Here is a 25,745-nt window from a genome sequence, read left to right as displayed (position 1 = left end):
AGCAGGCTCCAGGCTCCAAGCCATCAGCACAGCCTACAAACCGTGAAATCATGACCTGAGCCAAAGTCAGATCCTTAACTGACTGAACCACCCAGGTGTCCCAAGGAAGAGAGAGAATCTTAAGTAGGCTTCATGCCCAGTGTGGAGCCTCACGTTGGGCTCCATCCCAGCACTCATGGCTTGAGCCAAAATCAAAAGTCAGATGCCTAATGAACTGAGCCACCCAGGCGCCCCCTGTTTATTCCCATTTTTAACCACGTAAGCATACATTTGCCCACCCCAGTATAAAAGATTTTGATAAATCTATAAGGTATATGTGTTTCCTAAAATTTCAGGACTGCCATATTATAATAGGTAAACCACTGCATTGCTACTTCAGTTTTCCCAGTCTCTAAATTTGTTAAAGTATTGATGTGGAAAATATTGGGGTTCGGAGAAAGAATTCTTGAGATATCTTTGGTGCAAAAAGGTGGTTTTATTAAAGCACAGAGACAGGCTTCGTGCGCAGAAAGTGCTGCACTGGGGTTGTGACGGTGACTGATTATATACCTTCAGGTTGGGAGGGGGTTAGGGACAGGGAAAGTCTCTAAGGTATTTTGGCAACAAGGTTTCCAGGACACTGAGGGGCTAGTTGCTGTTAGGCAAATGTCATTTATTACTGTTTAGTAAAAACTCAATCATGAGACCCTTCAGATGTATATTAAGGGGCTGTAAGCTTGCAGTACTATTGTCAACATATATCTGGGGAAGGGGAGAGATAAAGGAAGTTTCCAAAGGAATTTTTTTATGTTTAAAGTAGACTTACAGGATCCTGGAGGTCCAAATAACATTAAGCTAAGATTGCCTTTTGCCCTTAGCAAATTGTCATCATCAAGGGAGCTGAGCTTCCAGAGGAATATCACTTTGCCTGTCTCAAGGACTTGTCATTGGGCTGTAAGTTGTAAGGAAATATTATTTTTTTCTTCTGCCTTTGTTCCTCACATCAATTGTGAATGTTATCCATGTGCCATCACCAATGGTAATAGCTTTTAAAAGGACAACATTGAAAGCAATGAAAAATAACAACCAGGGCTGACAGTGACAACTGTACTAGCAACAAATGTTTCAAAATCAGAAGGAAAAGTAATAAGAATTCCACGAGTCCTCAATTCATAAAAAGGTTATTTCTGTATATTTGGAACTAAAACCACACTTTCCAATAGAAATATATCATAATTCTAGTAAAGGGAGAGTATATTCTGGGCGTGTGACAGCCTGTCCTAAATAAGGCGAGGAGGGGACCAGAACGCTAGCAAGAGGCAAGTGAAAGGCGATTTATATTTGCTGGAAACTCGGAAGTTTGCTTTGGCCACCTTCTTCAGTAAGGGCGGCCAGAGTCCAAGAGCCGGCCCACCGACGCCCCCAGAACTACAATTCCCAGAATGCCACAGTGCAGGCTCCCAGCGGATGCAGTCTCGGACTCCCGGCCCTGCAGGCCCTGCTGCTTGCTGGTCGACATCGGCCCCTCTGCGCTCATGGCCTCCCCGAACAAGGCAGTTATTGTTCCTGGGAATGGAGGTGGGGATGTGGCCACCCACGGCTGGTACGGCTGGGTGAAGAAGGGGCTGGAGCAGGTAAGAGACAAGGCTGACCGCGCTGGGAGCCTTGAGGGGACGGAGGGGACAGTGGACTGAAGTTTGAACGTGTGTTCACCTCGTCCCCAGCCCCCCACCCCTTCAGCGAAGCCCTGTGTTTTCACTGCTCTCCCCGCTGCCCTGTCTCAAACTCTAGAACTAGTGGTCAGAATTTTGGTGGATAAAACTGCCCGGAAGACTTCTCTGAAGATTCAGTGGTTAGAGTACAAGGCACCACCTCTTAGAGCACCCCCCTGTCTCTCTGCATCTGTTGCTGGTTCAGATTTGGGGCTTACTAGATAAGTGTATCTCTGTCTTCTCTGCTTCCTGCCTCAGATTAAAAAAAAAAAAAATCAGTATGTAATATTTAATATAGGAAAAAGATGAATGTAACATACATGGAAATTGTGAAGTATAATGTAATGAATACCTGAGACTCCATAACCAAACTAAACTCTGCAACATTAACAATACCTTGGAAGCCACATGTATACCCCCCCAATCCCATTTCCCTGAAATTTTTTTCATTTGCTCCTCTTTTAAAAATGAACATACTTTTGCAGCTATGTGGGTATACTTTGAACAATATCTTATTTAATTTGGTTTCTTCGTGAGCTTTACACAAATGGCGTTGTGTCCCACTGTAATTGTCTTGTGCATCTTGATTTTTTTTTTTTAACCTCTTCCATAACCAGTCAATAGGACTGCTTCCTGGGTTGCCATCCTTTAGAGCTCTAGAGTATGTGTCTAGAAGAAAATTTCAGGTTGTGGCTGAAAACCGAGGCCAGAGCTACAGATCAAAAAGAGCAGGACTGAAGTTGTCCAAGAGGGTGGGATCTCCAACTTTCTGTACCACATTTTGTACCATGTTTTACCTACTTCCTGGTGCACAGTCTTTTGGACTCCAGTTTGTCTAGAATGCATTCATTCATGATGCCTCTGTAGATACATGCCTACGGTGATAAACAGAGATGTACAAATGCAAATATGTACAGAGATGGCTAGGTAAGAACTACAGACAGAAGGCAGTTTATCAGGAGGGATTGTCTGTTCACATGGAATCCAATGGCACTTAACCTGCTTCATTTCATAATGTAAGCAAAGACTTATTGAATTGATAGAGATCATATCAGGTGTCTCATTTCTTATTAGCAAAGTATTAGTTGTAATTAAGCTCTTTATTATAGCTTTTTTTTCCCCTCATGTCATAGATACCTGGTTTCCAGTGTTTGGCTAAAAACATGCCTGACCCAAGTAAGTTTTAAACATGTTTTTAAATAGCCTCATCGTGTTGGGTTTTGATCTTGCCATTTTCCTGGTATAGAACAGGAATATCATAGTAGAGAAGCCAAAGGGAATATATACCTAAGAATGAATGAAGGCAAGTAGTTTGGGGAAAAGGGTGTAAACCAAAAAGCATCATAGAAAATTCTAGTAAGGATCGAGAAAAGCACCCAGGCTTGGTAAAATTTAATTTTCCACTTTTTAAGCAACTCAGTTTTCCCGTCTATAAGTCAACAGATTCAACAGATATTTTTAGGCAAAATGTGTGAGTGTTTCATGTGAGACAGAGATATGATAAAACTTCACAGCACCTATATGAGATCCAAATATTTCAAAATGTAACACTGCCACTTTTGTTCTGACTATGCCCATGACTTGTGTCAGGAATTTCCTCTTAGGAAAGAAAGCATATTTATACATGTGAATTTGAGAATGTTGTCTAGAGTTATTTCTTTTTTTAAAAATTTTTAAATTTATTTTTGAGAGAGAGAGAGGCAGAGTACGAGCAGAGGAGGGGCAGAGAGAGAGAGGGAGACACAGAATCCAAAGAAGCCTCCAGGCTCTGAGCTGTCAACACAGAGCCCAATGCGGGGCTCAAACTCATGAACCATGAGATCATGGCCTGAGCTGAAGTCGGATGCTTAACCGACTGAGCCACCCAGGTGCCCCTAGAGTTATCTCTTAAGTTTACATTAAAGCTGCAGAATTATATTTTTATTATTTCCTCAGTATTTTCTTATAAGAACATGGTAAAATAAAAAAAAAAAAAAAGCCATATTATATATAGCAAAACTATGGACTTGAGTCTCTCAAACAGCAACATATAAATCTTTGGCTCTATTGAAACAGCCCCGTCTCCTATATGGTCCTGAAGTTCTTAAGTTGAGAAATGCTAAGTAGTCCTCTGTCAGAAAGGTGGGGTGGTATTAGACTAAGACTGTCCCTATCAAATGACACTCTTTCTTTACCCCGAACCTTAGTTACAGCTCGAGAGAGCATCTGGCTGCCCTTCATGGAGACGGAGCTGCACTGTGATGAGAAGACCATCATCATAGGCCACAGTTCTGGGGCCATTGCAGCCATGAGGTGCGATCCTTGTTCAATAGTCACCCTGTGTGGGCTCCAGCTGGCTTACAGACCTCACTGCAGTTCCTTGAACTTGCCAACTCTGTACCTACCTTAGGCCTGTGCTGGCCCCTGTTCTACCTGGTATACTGTTTCTAGGTACTTGCATGGCTTTCTTTTCTTTAAGTCTCTACTTAATGTCTCTTTTCACTGAGGCCTAATCACTCCAAATGAAACAATGGCTCCTATCCCCTTTATATCTTGGTATCCCTCTTTTAATCTATTACACTTTTCAACATCTGATGTCTTGTTTATTTCTTGCCTGTCTCTGGCCAATAAAAATGTAAGCAACATGAGGGTGGGGCTTTGTTCACTCTGACACTGGGACCTTAGTGCCTAGAAGAGTGTCTGCCATATGGTAGGTGCTAAGGTGCTAAATAAATATTTGTTGGAGGGCAGAGGCTGTTACACCACCCTCCACCACTCCCCCCCGCCCCTCGTCTTAGGATTCATGATACTTCCTGATGCTCTCGGTTATAACATCATGTCTCTCCCTTTAGGCTTATGAGGCCTAGAGGATAGGACTTAGCTGGCTGAATAAGCATATTAGGGTTGGGTTTCTTGCACATTTGCTAGGCTGGATGAGGAAGGAATATAGTTTTTGTGTAACCTCTTGTCCCAAGCAGTCGCTCAGGCTGGCATATAAATTGCATGTCAGGGACCCCTGCCAAATTCCATAGCCTTTCTGCCATTTGAAGCTATGAGATAATGCTTTCCAGTGTGGAGCTTAGTGTTCATAAGCTGCCAAAGGTTGTCTGGAAAATGAAGAAATCCCTTTATGCTGAAATCTGTACCAACTCAAGGCCAACTGAATTTTTCTCAGGCTATTGGCTAATAAAGATGTGCCTTCTTTTTAAAAAAATTTTTAAATGTTTATTTATTTTGGGGAGACAGAGAGACAGAGTGTAAGCAGGGGAGGGGCAGAGAGAGAGGAAGACACAGAACCCAAAGCAGGCTCCAGGCTGTCAGCACAGAGCCCGACACGGGGTTCAAACCAATGAAGCATGGGATCGTGGCCTGGGCCGAAGTTGGATGTTCAACTGACTGAGCCACCCAGGCGCCCCAGATGTGCCTTCTTTTAAAGATCCCTGTAACTGGGGCACCTTGGGTGGCTCAGTCGGTTGGGTGTCTGACTCTTGATTTTGGCTCAGGTCATGATCTCATGGTTCATGGGTTCGAGCCCCACATTGGGCTTTGTGCTGGCAGGGCAGTGCCTGCTTGGTATCCTCTTTCTCTGCCCCACCCCTGCTCATGCTCTTTCTCTCTCTCTCAAAATAAATAAACTTAAAAAAAAAAAAAAGATCCCTGGAGCACCTGGGTGGCTCAGTTGGTTAAGCGTCGGACTTTGGCTCAGGTCATAATCTCATGGTTTGTGGGTTCAGGCCCTGCTTGTCAGGTTCTGTGCTGACACTCAGACCCTAAAGCCTGCTTCAGATTCTGTGTCTCCCTCTTTCTCTGCCCTTCCCCTGCTTACGTTCTGTCTCTCTCTTAAAAATAAAATAAAAAATAATAAACTCACTGCAGGATTGTCTGCAACCTAAAAATTAACATCTAAAGTTAAGGTAGGCAAGGAGAAAATACATGCCAGTATGTGGTATAAGATGGTAGGGGAAAAGGATATTGGTAGGGCCACAGAGGACCACCCTGCGGATTACTTACTAATCACAAAGTGGACAATTGTGTCTTTACAATGGATATCTGATATCACCTTAAGTAATCAAACTTAATCTCACCAATAAAGGGACACTGGCATTGTGTGTCTCTGATGTGATGGAGTGGGAAGGACACATTGCCTATGTAGTATTCTTGCCAAAAATGTTTAACCTCTGTCTAATCACGAGGAAACAAAAATTCAATTTAGGGGTGATATACAAGACAATTAATTGGCTTATTAAACTCTTAGAAAATGTCAATGTCACTTAAAACAAAAAATTTAAAAGGGACTAAAGAGTCATGAAAACCAAATGCAATGTGTGATCTTTGACTGGATCTAGGATTGAAAAGCAGTTTTGGGGTGCTTGGTGGCTCAGTTGTTTAAGTGTCTGGATCTTGATTTTGGCTCAGGTCGTGATCTCATAGTTTGTGAGTTCAAGCGCCATTATCAGGATCTGTGTATTACTGTCTCAGTGTTAAATGTACTGGGTGTAATAATGGCACTGTGGATATGTAAGAGAATACCTTGTTCTTAGGGGACACAGTTGATGTATTTAGGTGTGAAGTGTGGTAAAATGAATGAATCAAGTGCTTGTTGTTCTAACTGTCCTGTAGGTTTGAAATTTTTCAAAACAAATTGTTGGGCAAAAAGTTTAGACTGCAAAACAAAATACCAACCCTAAATTTTTCCTGGCACAAAGGCCCCTTGAAGCTATTACTATTCCACATCTTTCCCTAGCCTAATCTTTGCCGAGTGTCTGCTTGTGGGCACTGTACTAGGCACCAGGGTCATAGAAATCAAGAAGGCTCACACCTGCCCTTAAGGAGCTGAAGGTTTATTGGGGAAGACAGATATAATACAACGCAAAGAGTAATACAATACAATGTGGAATGTGCAGCAAAAGAGGTACATTTCCGCTATGGTACATAAAATACGGTTCACAGATCACTTGTATTAGTCATCCAGGTTGTGGGGGAGGTGTCATGCCTTAAGATGCAGATCCCTGGGCCTCATACCAACTTTGAATCAGATGCTCCGGGACTGAATCTACAGGTTAACCAAACCAAGCAATGCTGATGCATACTGAAGGTAGGTTAATAGGCACATCAAAGAGAATGATTACACTTAAAAAAAAATTTTTGGGGGGGTGGAGAGTGCAATCAGGGGAGGGGCAGAAAGAGGGGGACAGGATCTGAAGCAGGCTCTGCTGTGACAGGCTGATAGCAGCAAGCCTGATGTGGGGCTCAAACTCATGAACCGCGAGATCATGACCTGAGCCGAAGTTGGACACTCAACCGACTGAGCCACCCAGTTGCCCCCACTTTTTGTTTTTTTTGAAAGGATTACCAAAGAGGTTTGGACTACCTTGAAAAATAAGTAGAAACTCATCAAGTAGCCAAGGGTAATTTATTAACCACTGGGCTTGGAGTTCTGTAGTTTCCTTACTTTTTTTAAATTAACCTCAACAGCACCTGTTTTCTGTAAGCTAGATCAAATGAGTTTTCATGTGTTTTTTTTTGTTTCTTTTTTCACTTTTCGGCAATCAGATTTAACATTAAGTATTAGTTGACATCATTTCTCTTTCTCCAGGTATGCAGAAACACACCGAGTATATGCTATTGTGTTAGTGTCTGCATATACCTCTGACTTGGGGGATGAAAACGAGCGTGCCAGTGGTAAGTTTGAAACCGATTCAGAAAAGCCCTTCCTCTAATCACAGGGCTACCTGTTCAGGTTAAACAGTACTGGCTTTTGAATAGGCTAAAAAAACCCTCTCGTAAGAGATGAGAAACATTTGCTGCCCTTCTTTTTTACAAATTAGACCCTTTGAGAGGTGATAGACCATTTTCTAAATGCATTGAACCCTAGAGGCCTGATTTTATCTGAGCCACATACGCCCCTTCACAAGTAGCTATGGTATTAAGCCCTACAGATTTGAAAACTAATGGACTTGTAACTCACAGGCTCGGATTCTGTGTGTCTGCTATGGTCTTCACTAGATATTTTACCATGGCTAGAATGGGAATTATCCATGGGCGGTAATAGGCTATATGTATATTTTTTTCCCATAGGATACTTCAACCGTCCCTGGCAGTGGGAGAAGATCAAAGCCAACTGCCCTTACATTGTGCAGTTTGGCTCCACTGATGATCCTTTCCTTCCCTGGAAGGAACAACAAGAAGTGGCTGATAGGTTGGAAGCCAAACTGTACAGATTCACTGACCGTGGCCACTTTCAGAATATGGAGTTTCATGAACTGATTAGCGTGGTAAAGTCTATGCTGAAAGTACCAGCATAGGTAGGATTACTTCTGCTATTTTACATTCCAATATGGGGTAGAGCAATGATCAGGTTATTAATAGATGAAAATTATCTATTATGAGATGATTAGTAGACACATAAAACAGATCAAAGTTCCAGAAAAATAACCCAGAAGTTCAATATTCAAACTAAGTTACAAACTGCGTTTCCATTTTCCATTGGATTTCTATCTCACAAACTGCCATGAACTAAAGCAGTATTTTTCTCATTTGATCAGGGACATAAGGACAGTTTAACCACCTTTATCTGTCCAAAGTGAGTAAGATAGAAGTGGAATCCAGCTTTCCTGATTCCCAGTTCACATTAAAACTAGTTTGTGTATGTTGTAGGAGTTGTACTCCTCTTTGAAATGAACCTTTTTCTAGTTGGCAGGGTGGGGTGGGGTGAGGAAAACGACTAAAGATCCAGAGTGTTGGCTTAGAGCTCAAAACACTAGCTGTTCTGAGCTGGCCCAAGACATTAAACCCAGACTGGGGCCTTCATCTTTGACCCCTGCCCCAGTCCTTCAAACATGTTGAGGGAGAGGGATACATATGGATCTAAGAGTTGGGTCTGCCAGGTCGGGCAGGGAACAGAAGCCCAGCCTGTACAAATATGTCAGCATAGCCAACCAGATGTGTGCTAGACCAGCGTGGTGGGAATTTGGGCAGCATGGAGAACTCGTGCCCTTTCTAAATTGTTGCCATCTGGGAAGGTAGCAGGGTGTTGCCAATTTTCTGATTTTTTGAGGGAAAAACTTCATGCAGTGGTTTTCATATCTAGGGACTATATGTTTATATACACAGTTTATATGTATATGAATTATGCCCAATATATGTACATATGGATTACATAAGTCGACAACGACAGCATAAATAAAAAATGTACAAACACTGCAAGACACACAAAGTCCAAGCCGCCCATTTGTGACCTCTGCCATTAGGAATTAACTTATCCAGGTGCTTTAAATGATTCTCTCTAAGCCTGAGAAACAAATTTAATGTCAAAGGATGAAATCATGGGAACAATTTAGATTTTGTTACAAAATTCTAAGTAATCTTTCCATACTTCAAATTTTGTTCTGTAAAGAGTTCTACCTTTTAAATTCTATGTTCCGTTAGCTCACTTTCAAGCATCATTCCACTTTTCTTCTGATCATACTCCTTCATTTATTATTATTTTTTTAATTTATTTTTGGGACAGAGAGAGACAGAGCATGAACGGGGGAGGGGCAGAGAGTGAGGGAGACACAGAATCGGAAACAGGCTCCAGGCTCTGAGCCATCAGCCCAGAGCCCGACTCGGGGCTCGAACTCACGGACCGCGAGATCGTGACCTGGCTGAAGTCGGACGCTTAACCGACTGCGCCACCCAGGCGCCCCAGATCATACTCCTTCAAGAAAATTTTTTCTTTCCAATATTTTTTGGCTGTTACAATCCCTAAGTATTGACTCAAAACAATTTCCAGTGACTTTGTACATGTTACAGAACCTTATGTTTGCTGCAAAAATATGAATTAACTCACTATTTATGTCTACAGGAGATTCAAAGCCACCATTTTAACCTGAAAAGTCTTGGCTTCTAAATGTGTTCAAAGAAAAAATGGAAAGACTCTAAACTTTTAATAGCAGTTATCTTTGGGGAATGGGAATTTTAGGTACAGTGTGAAGGAAGTCTCCTTTTTATTTTGTACACCTGGGGATTGAGTTTGTTATAGTGAACATTACTTTTATAATTAAAATGACTATGTTTAAAACAACTCATTTTACATGTTAGTGAGAAGCAAATTAGATAAAACAATTGAGTAGTAATTTTCTTAAAGATGTTTGATTTGACCAAGTCTATAACCAAAGTTTGATTCTATTTGAATTGTTTGGAATTAGTAATCATTCTACTTACTCTTGGCCTTGTTTTCTGAAGTCCTTTTGCAAAAAATTACAAACTTACACTACAAATAACAGTTAATAATATTTTGTCCTCTTTCTCCACAGAAAAATACATACAAGTGAGAAATAATTTTGATATCCTTCATTCCTATAATTAACATAGACCTATGTGACTGTAAGGATTGTGCTATATAATATGGTAGCCAGTAACCACAGGTAGCCATAAATTGAATTCATTTCTTCATTCAAGTCTTAACAGTCACGAAGTGACAAGTGGGTACTTTTACTGAACAGCAGATGTGGAATACTGTCACTATAAATTGTCCAGCAGCAGTAATTTGGGCATGTATTTTCTTCCCTTACCCACAATCTAATAATGAGTAATAGTTCAAAGTAAAAGTCACTCAACTTGAAATTACTTGTTTGACTAGTTTTTACTCAGCTGATCACCATAAAAATCATGGCTCATAAAATTTACTCCTCATCAAACGAAGCTCAGAGGAATTTTATAGAAGAATGCCACATAAACTATCCATTTAAACCACTGAATCACGGTCTCTCAGGATTGTCTGACTCCCTATGATCATTAGTAAGCAGAACAGAAGGGCCATGACAGACTTCAGGGTGTATCTCTTCTCAGGTGACCAAAATACCTTATACTAAATGGAAATCAACTGTAAGGATTAGGACTTCACCACAATTTGATTTTTTTTTAAAATTTTTTTTGGTGTCATCAGTCTAGAGCCCCATAATTTGTTTTGGTCAAAGCTTACTTCTGGTGGGTAAATATCTATTTAACTATATATCGGAGCTGCTGTTGTTTGTTTTTTTTTTTAACGTTTATTTATCTTTGAGAGACAGAGAGAGACAGAGCATGAGTGGGGAAGGGGCAGAGAAAGTGGGACACAGAATCCAAAGCAGGCTCCAGGCTCTTAGCTGTCAGCACAGAGCCCGAAGTGGGGCTCAAACTCAAGAACTGCGAGATCATGACCTGAGCCAAAGTTGGATGCTCAACTGACTGAGCTACCCAGGCGCCCTCAGAGGTGCTATATTTTTAAACTATTGTCTCTTTTCTCCTTCAGTTAATATTCAGAATGAAAGACCTGCTATGGGAAAACCATTTAAAGGGTCTCTTTATTCTGGTGAGTCAATGAACTTTTGTTGTAGCCTTTGATTGTAAGCTTTCAAAACCAATCTTTGGCTATCAAGACATAATACAAAATCTGTAGTTAATACATGAACTGCTTCCTTCTCCCTACATCTGCCTCTCCCCCCAACTTCAGTTTTCTCATTAAATAAGACTAGCGCCTCTGTGACAGGCCAGGATCCAAGGACAAATAATGTTCTTACTATTCTAGCTTTCCTTGGGGGTGGAAGAGAAAGGCTTGTGTAGTTTCAGGCTCCTAGATTCTTCTGTATCTTCTATATATTTAATACTTGAAATGATCCTTGTTTCAAAGTGCTGGTGTCACTGAATGCTATTTTATAGAGCTGGCCACAAACTCCATCTGGTTCTTAGTTCGTTACTGAGCTGATTTCCTTTTATTGATCCTATTTATCTCAAAGTTACCCTTCTGATGGTTGCCCACTTGGAGAATCTCCAAACTGGTAGTTCAACTCTGGTGTCAGTAGTAGCTGACCTTCAATTCCTTTCCCTTGGTCCCATACTTTTGGCTTGGACACAGAAATCACTGAGTGGAGGTACAAAGTGAAAATACAATAGCTGAGATCCTAAAAAGCTAACTTTTGTTCAACAGTACACTGAATAACCTAATGTTTTCTCTATGGCTAACGATTAGGACTGGAAGTACTGTTAGAACTGAGAACAATTATAATGGCTTTCTGCTTAGCCTAGACTAATTACACCATGATTTTAGAAGAGAATAAGGAAACAAATCTAAAATAGGACAAGAAAAGAAGAATGGTATCCTGCTCACAATGAAGTACGAATGGAGGGTTATGGATTATGGGACAGTTCTAGCAAATAATACAATTGAACCACAGAATGAAACTTGGAAGACTTTAACAAAGGATCAGTGAAAACATTCTCTTGAAGATGAGAATAATCTATTTTTGCGACAGAGAGAGACAGAGCATGAACGGGGGAGGGGCAGAGAGAGAGGGAGACACAGAATCAGAAACAGGCTCCAGGCTCTGAGCCATCAGCCCAGAGCCCGACGCGGGGCTCGAACTCACGGACCGCGAGATCGTGACCTGGCTGAAGTCGGACGCTTAACCGACTGCGCCACCCAGGCGCCCCGAAGATGAGAATAATCTAACTATGCACTAAAAATCCTTGATAATAGTCATCATTTGCATTTGAGGTAAGTACAAAGGCATAATCCTCTGAAATAATATTTGTGACATAAGGAATTAATAATGTGCAGAAAAGAGATGTTCCATTCTCTTCCCCACTCTTCCCTAAGTGCTATTCCTGCCCCATCACTTTTAATTACTTCTCAATGAAACCACTGAGGAAAGAGAAAACAAATGGCAATAGTGAAGTAGATGTAAAAAATTTCCAATGAAGATCTTAATAACTAACTTGGAAAAGGGCATTTTTAAGCTCTAGCCATTATCATAGTATTTGGCAAATTTAGATTTATTGGCTTCTTTTTCCATGAACCATCACAAGTCTTGAAGGTTTCAGAAGGTGGTCTTCCAGAAGTTCTAAGTATTTATCGAAGAATGGATTTCAGTATTAGCCTTACCTGCTTCATATTCCGTTGGCTACTCTACCTTATAAATTTAGTGTTCATAGATAAAAAAATATTTTTTCATAGCAGCTAGTCCAACCATTATTGTGAAGTTTGCTTTCAAGGGTATTTGATGTTCCATCACGAATTAAAGTATTTGCTCTCAAAGTAACTTCATTTGCAAAATGTCAGTAAAGTTCCTAGCTCTCTTAAAATTCGAGCCACTCTGTCATATAAATACAGTTAGATGGTGAAATCTCACCACCTTCATGGCAGTCGTCAAAAACCTTTAAAAAGAAAAAAGTTTACAATCAAATGAGAGTTTTAAAATTATTATATTATAGGTAAAGTCTTAAGTGTCAACTACAACTATACTTTTTGTTAACAACATATCCAAGACCCAACCATTCTCTAAAGCGGTATTAAAAGTGACACTTTGAAACTGAAAGAGACTAGAGCTGTAATAGGACCTGCTGTGTGATTATAAAGTTAGTTAATGAGAGACCTCTCACTGTAGCACTAAGATGACATGTTCTGCCCACTGGCCCAAAGGCTATTGGCAGGTAACAGGGATACAGGAAAGCAGATCTGTATGTGTGTTTGACTAGGCAAATGTTTCGTGTTTAACTACATTCTTTTTTGTGAAGGGTGCTAAGCAGAATTCCCAATATGCTCGCTTTTTTCCCTAGGAGTTGACACGAGCATACAGACAGCTTAGGCATATAGACAAGGGCCAGTATAAAGAAATAAAACAGCAGCTATGAGGGCCGGGACAGGGCCTGCAGCACGCAGCTGGCAAGCAGTAAATGGGAACGGATGGATGGAGAGTGCTGGTGCATGCTGCAGGGGAAAGCACATCTCTGGGTTTGAATCCTGATTCTTCTAAGCTGTATATCTTGTATCTTCCTTAGCTTCAAGCTGATGCAGAAATAACACCACTAGCTCCAAGGGACAGGAGGAGATTAAATGAGACCACATAAATCTTCAAGAACACACCTGGCCTGTGACACGTTCTCAGCAAATCCTATTTCCCTCCCTACTTAGGTTAAATGATTAGCCCTTGTTAAAAATTGTCCATTTTAGGGCCAAACCCAGAAAAACACAAATTTCCCTAACCTGGTTATTCTAAAAAGGAATGTAAAGCCATGACTTGTTCATCAAAGGCCTGTCATCAAAGTTTACGTGGAGGTTTGAGCAGCTGTTGGTCAACTCTGAGAATCAGAAAACTGGGGTGTGCTTGCTGGTAAGTTATGTGGCATTTGCACTTGGTGGCAGTCAGGTGTGAAATGAAGCCACTTTAACTCACCGGGCAGAGTCCGCAGGGGGCCCGGACCAAACCTGTGGGCGGGATGATAGGATTGACTGCTCTATACAGTTTCATGTGTCCATCCACACTTCCAACTGTGCCTTCTTTTGCAGCGATGATAGTCATCTCTACTTTCCCGTCATAAATGAGTGTATTTAAGATAGTTTCAATGTCCTCCATGGACAATTCTACCTGAAAAGGGGACACATTAGAAAGGACACAGAAAGCACAAGAAGACATCCTATCTGAGGGTGTTTAAACAGTAAGGGTCGCAACTCCGCCATGAATGGGGAAGCATTGCGCCGATGGGTGATTTAAAGCACAGAGCTGAACAACAGCCCAAGCTAGCACAAAGCACTGAAATGCTAAGGACAGAACTCTAACCTCATCTGAATTTGATACTTTCTTTCTATGTTTCTACCCTTAGGTAAAATCTGGAAGTCTTATAAAGTAACATTTCCTTAGCAAGAACTTGATGTGGATTTATAAAATGTTCAAGCATAAAGTTATTTTAGATATCAAATTGTCCAAATTCCTAGTTTTTTTATATAAATGAGAAATCTGTGTGGGGTATCTGGGTGGCTCAGTCGGTTAAGTGTCTGACTTCGGTTCAGGTCATGATCTCACGGTTCATGAGTTCAAGCCCCGCATCAAGCTCTGTGCTTACAGCTCAGAGCCTGGAGCCTGCTTCAGATTCTGTGTTTCCCTCTCTCTCTGCCCCTGCCCCACTCGCGCTCTGTCTCTCTCTCTCAGAAACAAATAAACAAAAAAATTTTAAATAAGGGGCACCTGGGTGGCTCAGTTGGTAAACGTCTGACTTCAGCTCAGGTCATGATCTCACAGTTCATGAGTTCGAGCCCTGCATCGGGCTGTGTGCTGACAGCTCAGAGCCTGGAGCCTGCTTCAGCTTCTGTGTCTCCCTCTCTCTCTCTGCTCCTCCCCCACTCACACTCTGTCTCTCTCTCAAAAATAAATAAGCATTGGGGCACCTGGGTGGCGCAGTTGGTTAAGCGTCCGACTTCAGCCAGGTCACGATCTCGCAGTCCGGGAGTTCGAGCCCCACGTCAGGCTCTGGGCTGATGGCTCAGAGCCTGGAGCCTGTTTCTGATTCTGTGTCTCCCTCTCTCTCTGCCCCTCCCCCGTTCATGCTCTGTCTCTCTCTGTCCCAAAAATAAATAAACATTGAAAAAAAAATTTTTTTTTAAAATAAATAAGCATTGGGGCGCCTGGGTGGCGCAGTCGGTTAAGCGTCCGACTTCAGCCAGGTCACGATCTCACGGTCCGTGAGTTCGAGCCCCGCGTCGGGCTCTGGGCTGATGGCTCAGAGCCTGGAGCCTGTTCCCGATTCTGTGTCTCCCTCTCTCTCTGCCCCTCCCCCGTTCATGCTCTGTCTCTCTCTGTCCCAAAAAAAAAAAATAAATAAACGTTGAAAAAAAAAAAAACTTTAAAAAAAAAAATAAAATAAATAAATAAGCATTAAAAAAATTTTTTTAAATAAATGAGAAATCTGGGGTCTAGGAAATGAAAACAGCTTGTCCAAATGGCCGATTCAATTTCTTCTCTGATTCTGAAAAGCATCCAGCACCATGTCTTTATATAGGTCTTCAAAAGAATATGCTGATGACGCTACTCGCCTCTTACAAGTTGGATAATACCAGTAAGTGACAACTGATGCTATTGAGGTTTGTCATCTATGTTGAAATGTCCCTGAGAAAGTCAAGACCTTGTCAGAAGAGACTTTTGAATTTTGGGAGTGCAGTGCACTGCCAGGCCTCTACACTGCTGCTCTATATGCCAAGCTTAAGTATATACAGATCACACAGTGCCTGATGGCAGGACAGTCACCTTTGTCTAAATGGCTTAGGACAGTGCTTTCCGAAAGTGGATTCTGCACAATGTTCACAGGTATCACCTCAAAAAAGGGTCTGGGTCAAATATGTTCAGAATACATTGTAAACTATACCCCTGTGATGAAGAGTAACTTTAAAAAATTAAAATGAAGGGGCGCCTCGGTGGCTGTTGAACTTCTGACTTCGTACCAGGCCATGATCTCATGGCTCGTGAGTTCGAGCCCTGCGTAGGGCTCTGTGCTGACAGCTCAGAGCCTGGAGCCTGCTTCAGATTTTGTCTCTCTGCCCCTCCCCCACTCATGATCTGTGTCTTTCTCTCAAAAATAAACATTAAAAAAATTTTTTTTAAATAAAAAATAAGATGAAAATTCAAAACCCAAGCTCTCACCTTACTGATCCCCAATTCACAGATGTACTTCCATACTTCATGTGATGAGGCAAATGAACTATTTCTTTGTATCATTGGATTCTGTTTGCTTTCTCGTGCTGTTTCTGCCTATAAGGGTAGAAACACAAATCTCAGCATAGTGTTTTCTGAATACAATTTATATAGTCTGAAAATCAACAATGGAATATACTGTTTAGTAAAAATTATCAACTTCACCATTTTCAAGTCCTATAAAATACGATATAAACTTTTTAAAAAAGATTTGCAGTGATGTGTCCTCAGTTATGCCTCACCTTGGTTTGTAGAAATTTAAAACACTGTTGGTTAAGCACCTCTACAAATTCTGATTCAAAATCCTGGTCACTGTACCAGGCTCCACCAGTCACAGACCGGTCTGGCTGCAGGTTATAGAGCATATATACTTTCTTTTTTGAGGCCTAGGAAAAAACATGCACAAGCAGATGTGGTTATAAGATAAATAAGTCTTCTGAAACTAAGATTAAAAAAAAAACAACTCAAAACTTTGTATTTTAGAGCAGTTTTAGATTTACACAATTATTGTAAAGATGGTACATTTGCCTTGTGCTCAGTTTCCCCTCTTATTAGCATCTTACATATTAGTAGGGTACATTTACTACAGCTAATGAACCAATATTGATACATTATTATTACCTAAGTCTATACTTTACTGAGATTTCCTTAGTTTTCCCCTAATGTCCCTTTTCTGGGTCAAGAACCTATTCAGGATACCACACTACATTTACTTGGTATGTTTCCTTGGCAACTTCTGGTTGTGACAGCTTCTCAGACTTTCCTTGTTTTTGAGAACTTGCCAGTTCTGAGAATTACTGATTGGGTATTCTGTAAGATGCCTTTTGACTGGGATTTGTCTGATGTTTTTCTCAGGACTAGACCAGGAAAAAGACCACAGAGGAAGTGCCCTTCTGACCACATCCCATCAAGGGTACTCAATCGTCACCAAGTGATGATTGATCACCATCACTAAGACTTTTCGGTGTTGATGCTAACCTTGATCATGTGGCTTGAGGTAGTGTTTCTCAGTTTTCTCCACTGTAAACTTTCTTCCCTAGCCTTGCCATGTTTGGAAGGAAATCAGTACGCAGAGCCCAAACTGAAGGAGGGAGAGTTACGTTCTACTACCTAAATTACCTGGAACTCTTCTGCACAGGAGGTTTGTCTATTCTGCCTCTTTCCACTCATGGGAAAATGGGTCATTTATTTATTTCAACATTTATATCAGTATGGACTTAGGAAGATTTATTTTAGACTTTGGGTTACAATCCAATACTACTTTAGTTTGAAACCTTGAAAACATTGTGTAAATGAAAGAAGCCTGATGCAAAAGACCACATACTGTATGATTCCATTTATACAAAATTTCCAGAATAGGCAGATCTGTAGAGACAGAAACTACATTAGTGGTTATCAAGGCCTACAGGCAGGGATGCAGAGGACTGACTGCTAGTGGGGTCACATTGCACGGGTGATGAAAATGTCCTAAAATTACAGCAGTGTGATGGTTGCACAACTTTGGGAATATACTAAAAACTACCAAACTGTACATTTTAAACAGATGAATCTTATGGCATGTTAATTTTATCTCAATAATAAGGCTGTTATTAAAAATAAAGGTGGAGAAGAAAGATTGGCAAAGTGAAGGTAGGTGATCGGTATGTGGAGACTTGTATTATTGGCTCTACTTTTGTGAAAATTTGAAATTATCCATTAAAAATGCAGAAGGGAGATAACGGTATAAACTAGGGATTGGTAAGGCAAAAATACTATTTGATAAATAAAATCTCTGATGAACATTGAATTCTTATTTGCCAAAATCCGTGTTCAAGCAAACTTTAGGGGGAATCTTGGCTCTTCTGATACCTAAGTCAGTGCAGTCAGCAGCTGGTGTCCCTGATGCAGCCAGCTCTGGAGTGGAAGCCCCTGGAGGAGGTAATAGGGTGGGGTGGGATGAGGAGAAGGAGAAATACCGTGTATTGGAACAGACAGGGCAGAGATCTTTCTCTGACTTGTTTACTCACGTATCCCAAGCACTACAAGAGTACCTGGTACACAGCAAACACACAATAGCTATTTGTTGAACGAGTAATCTAATATGCCAGGATGGAGTAAATTATCTTACACACTGGAAATCCAGGAAAAATGCTCATGATTCCAAAAATTCTTTACTGAAGAGTAAAGTGGTTTTAGCTTTAATGGCACGTGAGACACAAAGAGTTAATTAAGCAGCAATAAATCTAGGCAACATCTCCAAGCCAATCCAACTTGAGCTTAATTTTTAGAAATCGTTTTGACCAGTAGTTTTAAATCATGACACAGCTTACAGAACAATAAAAATCTTGAAACGTACTTGGACCAGAACATATACAATGACCACTTGGGGGAAGAAAAGAGAAAACTACTCACTGCCACAGACTTAACAGCTTTGATAAGCTTTTTACTTTCCAAATTCTTTAGAATTTTGTTAATTTCTGTTAATGGCAAGTTACTTTTGTATCGGATATCTCTGCTCCATATTCCTATAAGAAAATAAAGTAAAATGAATTCAACACCATAGGATGTGTGTTTACAGTCCTACTGCTGTATCTCATGCCAAAACTATAACAAAGTATGTATATATATGTATATATCCCTAGAGCACAGCTATAGAGAAAACAGTGACTTAGAGGTAAGAATCTCAGATAACATAAAATGTTAAGTTATGTGCTCTATCTTCTAACCAGAAATTTCTTGGAATCCTAGCATGGCACCTTTCTAAAAACACTGAAAAAGATATTTTTTAATGGAAGGAAAGAATGGTACTGAATTGACTTACATTGTCTCTTCCATCCCCTTTTGCATCCTAACTTCTGTTTCCTATTATTTTTACTTTAGATTTGTATTTTTTTTTAATTTATTATTTTTTGAGAGAGAGCTCAAATCAGGAGGGGCGAGAGGGAGGAAGAGAGAGGATGCCAAGTAGGCTCTGCGCTGTCTGCACAGAGCCCAACTTGCGGCTTGATCCCATGACCTAGGGATCATGACCTGAGCCAAAATCAAGAGTCAGATGCTTAACTGAGCCACCCAGGCGCCCCTACTTTAGATTGTATTTAGATTGTAACTTGAGTTTGCGCCAAGGTCAGTTGCCACTGTCAGCGTAGAGCAAAAAATACTTTATGTAAGCATCTGTGTGCATGTATACCCATTACGTATACACAAAAACTGTATTTAAGAGATGAAAAATGGAAGACTGGGGTTCTCACAGCCACCAAAAGCCCTGTGCAGGAGGCTATGGTTTCTCTCTGTTTTAAATGCTTATTTATTTAGTTTTGAGAAAGAAAGAGAAGGAGGGGCAGAGAGAGGGGGAGACAGAGAATCCCAGGCAGGTTCTGCACTGTCAGCTCAGAGCCTGACACAGGGCTCGAACCCACAAACCGTGAGATCATGACCTGAGCCTAAGTTGGACACTTAACCAACTCAGCTACCCTGCCGCCCTGGTTACTCTTTTAAAAAAGGCTTGTATATGGAATTTTGTTAAAACATGTTACCCTATTTTCTTCCCAGCACAGAGGCATAATGAGATAGGAAGAAGTTTTTAAGACAGAGAATGCTTTTTTCATGAATCTATTTTTAAAATATTAATTTAGCTTCTAATAAATATAAGAATGATATGATTTCAAATTATATCATGGTTGATACATTGTTGAAACTAGTATCAGTGACTCAAATCCTAAATTGTGATAACAGCAGTTTAGATAGAATTCTGTAAGTGGGATAGAGAGATATCTAATAGTTGCTGAGGGACCTCAGTCAGGCACTGCCACACTGCACTAGACATCCCTCTGCTTTCTCCAAAAACCAGAGAGATGTTATTATCCATAATTTACAGATAAGAGGAAAAGGAAGAAACAAAGGCCTCCAAAGTTTAGAAAGAATTAAAAAACAAAACAAAACAACAACTCCTTAAGTTTTAAGGATCATAATTTAGAAGTTCCTTTCCATCCCTGCCCATAGCCATCTAGCTCCTACCCTCCCTGGAGGCAGCAATGGCATCACTTCTGGGTGTCCCTCAAGCATACGCACGTTACACGTTTATGTCGTATCTCCTCTTCTTTTAACATACATGGCAGCATTCTCTATACATAGATCTATAGCTTGGGAAGCCAGATCTCATTCCCTATTTCTGGACCTACAGACAAAGACCAGGAAGTTTTTTCCTGCTTCTTCCTTCACATGCTTACCTTTATTTCCTGCATCCTCTATGATTTGATATACCAGTTTTTCTTGGTTATCTGATCCTTTCATTTTACTGCAGGGGAATAAAGTAGAATTAAAAAGGCAAAGAGATACAGGATAATCTAAGAATCTACATAACTACTTGAATTAGTGAACAAGGTCATCACATTGACTTATTTACCAAAAGAAGGGCTTACCTTAAAAAGAATGAGACAGGGCTGTATGTACCAGAATGAAAAGATGTCCAAGATATAGTAAGTGAAAAAAACAAGTTGCAAAACAGTATGGATAGCATGATCCCATTTTTGTTAAAAAAAAAAGAAAAAAAAGAAAAAAAGATTATATATATAGTATATAAATATATAATCATCTCTATATATTTATATATATACCTAGAAGAAAGGACATATACCAAATTATTAAGAGCAGTCATCTCTGAAAAATGGAACTCATGACAAGAGGCCGGAATAGTATGCAGGACAGATTACATTATGCAATTCTCTATTGACTTTTTTCCCCAAAACCATAGATTATGTTCGTAATAATTAAAGTTTCTAAAAATAAAAAATTGGGTGCTTACCCAGCATTCTGAGAATCCTTTATTCTATACAGAAGGCCTGTATTGCTCCTTAAGAGATCCAACTGACCCTAAAGTTTTTTTAAACAGAAAATAATAATGAATTATTTTGGAGCTATTTTAAATCAATCACAAATGTTAATGTATGTATTCTTGAAAAGTTTACACAAACCAAAACATCCTGCCTTGCAGTTATTTGTTAGTTCCTCACTCAAGACTTCGGTCTTTGTCTACATATCACATGTAATATATTTTCAAAAACTTAGCGCTTTATGTTACCATTTTCCAAATTATATGCTGGTGTCCTGGCTTGGTTATATGACCAATGCATCAATAATTTTGAAGAAGCAGCTTTAGAATAATAAATAAAAATCCATAGTCAAATTCGAATAAATTCAATCAGTATATGTAATGTAAAGATAAATAATTATATAAACAAGAAGTTCAAATAAAGGCTAACATGCATAAATCTATAACATGATGATTAACTAAACCTGACAAAATAGTGACATTTAGTGATTTGTGTGATTTCTGTTGTATTACGTGAAAATTAGGTCAACCAATGAATAAAAGATGCAATAGTTTTGGTTTTATATAACAAATCAAAAGTAAAGCATGTCTGGCGTGCTTTTGAAATTCCTTGGGTGTGAACTCTGGAGCACTCAAGTGGCCATATTATGGGATTTCTGGCAGTTTGGGGAATCCATGGCTGGGAGAGGCCCCACTGCCGTGCGTTGAGACTGGGATGACACATGACTTAGAAACAGGCTTACATACGGATGAACAGCAATAACCTCCCTCCCCGAACCCCACTAAGTAGGAAAATCGAACCACAAAGTTCCATTTGGAGGTCGTTTAATTCAGCCCATGAACATTTCCTGAAAACCCATACTGTGATCCATGTTTGGTGGGGCACAAACATGAATTCTAAGAGAATCACACAGCTAACGTCAATGTATCTTGTCGGCATCAACACAGAGGTAAGTTAAGGGTGGAATGGGCGCTCAGAGAAGCAGCTTTGGCCCAACCTGGGGGGATTTCAGGGAAGCTTTCTGGGAGACAATAGCAGAGCTGAAGGAAGAGCTGAAGGAGAATGAATAATTTTCATGTAATACAACAGGAGTTAGTCTGTGAAGAAAGGGAAGAAGGGCCTTCTAACCAGTGAAGACAAAGGACCTGAGGCATGATGTGGCAGGGAACCAAAGACAATCTGTTCCCCTGAACCCTAACTTTTGAGGCAGAGTGGGTGAGGAAGGTAGGGGCTCAGTGTGGTAAACCCAGGAGTGTGGACTTGAATCTGTAGTGTTGAGAGGATTCTGGGTCACGAATGACTTGGTCAGATCTGTATTATGATCAAGGGGCGCCTGAGTGGCTCAGTCAGTTAGGCATTCAACTCTTGTTCTCAGGGTCTTGATCTCAGGGTCATGAGTTCAAGCCCCGCATTGGGCTCTGTGCTGGGTGCGAAGCCTACTTAAAAAAAAAAAAAAAAAAATCAGGCTGGCTGCACTGAGGCAGATGGAACCAGGAGAGCCAGTTAGAATATACTGTGATAGTCCAGGAAAAAGCCAAGAGCTTGAACACATGCCGAGGTAGCAGGAATGGAAAGGAGGGAACAAATCTGAGAGCTGTTTATGAGCTAAAAGCAGCAACCCTTTGTGATTTACTAATAATTAAAAGTCATCATAGCTCCACCACTGCTTACAAACTGTAGACCACAGGCCTGGCAGTAGATGGGGCTGCAGAGATGGCGAAAGAGAGGGAGGTACTGAGGAGGATTTTCAGACAGAAGGCAAAGGGCTCAAAGGGTAGTCAGAGGACAAAAACAGTTTCAGTTGCCACAACCTCCAGCATCCCTTCCACTATCCCTCCTGGAGCTGAGTCCTTCACCATGGTGAACTGATTAGAAATCACCAACAGTACTAAAACAGGGCGAGCACTCCGGCCCACTGCTTATTTTTATAAATAAGGTTTTACCGGAATGCAGCCATGCTCATGTGCTTATGAATGGTTCATGGCTACTTTCCTGCAGAGTTGAGTAGTTATGACAGAAACCTTATGGCCTGCAAAGCCTACGATGCATACTATCTGGCACGTTACAGAAAGTTTTCCAGCCATTGAGCTAGAAGGTCGAAGGGAGTAGTTTAACAGAACGTTCACCTGTCCTCAAACTTCCATGAGTCCTTAGTGGAGAAATCTTTTATTCAATTTCTACTACAACCAAACTGAAATGCTTTCAAGACATGGGAGTTTTGATGATGGAGAAATGAAAGGAGAAATAGGCAGATTTAGAGGATGGGGTGCCACAAGGTGGGGTGTTTTGGGACAGTGTAGGAGAATGATATTAGGGCCCCAGGAGAAGAGAAGAGAGAAGAGCAGGTAGAAGGGCTTCAATGAAAAACCCCACTGCAGTGTGACGAGACTCATTCCTGCCTCCTGAAATGCTCAGAGTGAGGAGTGAGATTGTGGAGAATGAAACCCTAAGGAACCGACTCTGTGATAACCTGCAGAAAAACCAGATGGGGCATATTTCATAGGCAATGGCCCAACACCAACAGCAGGAAGCAAACAGAAGGTGAGAGCAGACTAGGCCTATGTGCCCTGTGTCTCACGATGACAATTAGGTTAACAAATACAACAGTTAAAACAATACATTTATTTCATTCTTCTTGTAAAATGATGTGTAATTATTTCTTCTTTCCTCAGTTCGGGCAGTCTGAGCTGTTTCCTGGTTTGGAGTCGTAACCTAACACACTTGAGAATGGTTTCACATCTATGTAACAGGAAGTAATGACAGTCCATAGCACATAAATAATTACATCAACTAGTTGAATTTGCCTTACCATGGACAGCAGTCTATTGATGGCCACTGCCCGCTGCTGGGCTTCTATATGAGGCATTTCATTCTGAATTACTTGGTCTGTGATTCCATGAGGGAACTGGTGACATAATTCTATAATCCTAGGAACAAAGGCAATAATGATTTTATTCATGTTCTGACCCATTTCAAGAGGCAATGAGGGAAAAATACAAGCAGAATGGTTTGAAATTGTGCCTTTTTTCACATTTGGCAGATGATCTAGGTTTCTATGATGGTTGTGAATCAAAGCATGTTAGAAATTGAGCAAGATAAAGTACATGTTTACATAATTACTACTATTTAAGGGAGTGTTTCTTTTCCTCACTAATATGAACTTTAAATTAGAAAAGTCAAATGAAAACAAACACAAAATATATTAAAGCTGGGGCTTCAATTTTCTCAGACAGAACAACTATGACAAAGTTAATATGCAGTGCATTGGGCAGTCATAGTCTGCAAGGAGGCAAATCAGATACGTCTGGTGGGAAGACAAAATTTGTTATGCCAATTAACCACAACTGGGTCTGCTTTGGGAATTATCTATACCAAGCAAAAATCAACCAAACTATCCACCTTGTCATAGGATCATCGTACATGTTTTCATAAGTTTGAGAAAGTCAAGGTCTTTAAAACTATGTGGTAACCTAAAAATATAAAATTAGGAGAGGCTTTAGGTGACCTAAACTCTCAAAAAAAATTTTTGTTTGTTTTATATTTGAGAGAGAGCGTGAGCAGGGGAGGGGCAGAGAGAGAGGGAGTCACAGAATTTGAAGCAGGCTCCAGGCTCTGAGCTGTCAGCTCGGAGCCCCACATGGGGCTGGAACCCATGAGCGGTGAGGTCATGACCTGAGCTGAAGTCGGAGGTTCAACCGACTGAGCCACGCAGGCGCCCCCCCCCCCACGACTTTTTTAAAGTTTTTTTTTTTTTTAATGTTTTACCTTATATTTGAGAGAGAGAGAGAGAGAGAGAGAGAGAGCGAGAGCGTCAGCAGGGGAGGGGCTGAGAGAGAGGGAGACACAGAATCTGAAGCAGGCTCCAGGCTCTGAGCTGTCAGCACAGAGCCCGACGCGGGGCTCGAACCCACGAGCGTGACAGGTAACCTAAAACCTTAAATACTGCATGGAAACCATTTGGCTTAGTGTTGCTTCAAAAATCCAAACTGCATCCTAATTTCGCCCAAACATTCTGTCGTGGGAGTTCCCTTAGCGACAAGAGCGATCCTGGATCAGAGTACAGTACGTATCTACAAGTACTACGGGAAAAACGCCAAGTCCTCTCTGGGCGTCGGTTACCTTAATGTAGGAAGAAAACACATCATCACAACTTTCCGAACAGCACCGGCGCAAGATCGGATACGTAAAGTTGCAAACTGTCAAGCTCGCCCGGAACTTCTTAAGAAGTCTGCGGTCCAGGGATGGGAGGGAGGCTCCAAACCCCACGAATCCCCTTCCTGTGCGCGCAAGTATCTGCCGACGGTGCCCGTGGAAGGGGTCCGCCTGCCCAAACGACCAGCCGCCTGAGGGGGGCTCCAGAGCAGGGAAGGAGCCTCACTCACTGGTTTACCTGTTTTCTATTTCCACGGGATCCGCGTCGGGCGGCTGTACCTTCACCTTCACCTCAGCCATCACTGCCCAGTTCCCGTCCCTCGTGGGAAGAGATGTTCTGAGTCGCCGATTAACCAGCTGGGGAGCGAGGAAACCGGGGAAAGAAAGCACCAGGTTTGGCAAGGGGCCTTCTTCCTCGTGTCGCAGCCGGTCCTTACTTGTTCTGTCGGCCTGAGGTGGCCGAGCCGCGCCTGATCCGCTACGTCTTATTCTTGTTTTTCAGAAGGTCAATGCCTTTCGGACCAACGAGTCTGGTTCCCTCACTCTGTGTTGGGATGTCACCTCTGAGCATTTTCCAACCTCTGTGAAGCCATATTCTCAGAGACCTGCAGTGAAGCCTTTAGGAAAGGCGC

At 41.2% G+C, this 25,745-nt stretch overlaps 2 protein-coding genes across 4 annotated transcripts; one reads left to right on the top strand and one right to left on the bottom strand.

Moving 5' to 3' along the window:
* The first annotated feature begins 1,432 nt into the window (after window positions 1-1,432).
* RBBP9 (RB binding protein 9, serine hydrolase) lies at window positions 1,433-9,145 on the top strand. Its single transcript, XM_030310170.2, has 5 exons — window positions 1,433-1,613; window positions 2,825-2,867; window positions 3,878-3,983; window positions 7,267-7,352; window positions 7,749-9,145. Exons 1-5 carry the CDS (start codon window positions 1,515-1,517, stop codon window positions 7,973-7,975), a joined length of 561 nt encoding a protein of 186 aa, XP_030166030.1. The 5' UTR covers window positions 1,433-1,514; the 3' UTR covers window positions 7,976-9,145.
* On the bottom strand, window positions 2,142-25,745 carry POLR3F (RNA polymerase III subunit F). Of its 3 annotated transcripts, XM_030310167.1 has the most exons (10): window positions 25,352-25,737; window positions 23,771-23,888; window positions 20,934-21,001; window positions 20,551-20,571; window positions 20,359-20,426; window positions 18,545-18,657; window positions 16,396-16,539; window positions 16,103-16,210; window positions 13,865-14,056; window positions 12,444-12,845 (listed from the first exon to the last, which is right to left on the bottom strand). In XM_030310167.1, exons 1-10 carry the CDS (start codon window positions 25,411-25,413, stop codon window positions 12,768-12,770), a joined length of 972 nt encoding a protein of 323 aa, XP_030166027.1. In that variant the 5' UTR covers window positions 25,414-25,737; the 3' UTR covers window positions 12,444-12,767. The 3 variants fall into 3 exon arrangements, with proteins under 3 accessions (XP_030166029.1, XP_030166027.1, XP_030166028.1); XM_030310169.1 differs by lacking the exons at window positions 12,444-12,845; window positions 13,865-14,056 and adding an exon at window positions 2,142-2,566 and having other exon boundaries at window positions 25,352-25,745; XM_030310168.1 differs by lacking the exon at window positions 20,551-20,571 and having other exon boundaries at window positions 25,352-25,736.

The sequence above is a fragment of the Lynx canadensis genome, chromosome A3 (assembly GCF_007474595.2).
Source record: "Lynx canadensis isolate LIC74 chromosome A3, mLynCan4.pri.v2, whole genome shotgun sequence".
NCBI lineage: Eukaryota > Metazoa > Chordata > Mammalia > Carnivora > Felidae > Lynx > Lynx canadensis.
This window is presented reverse-complemented; position numbering and strand designations above follow the sequence as displayed.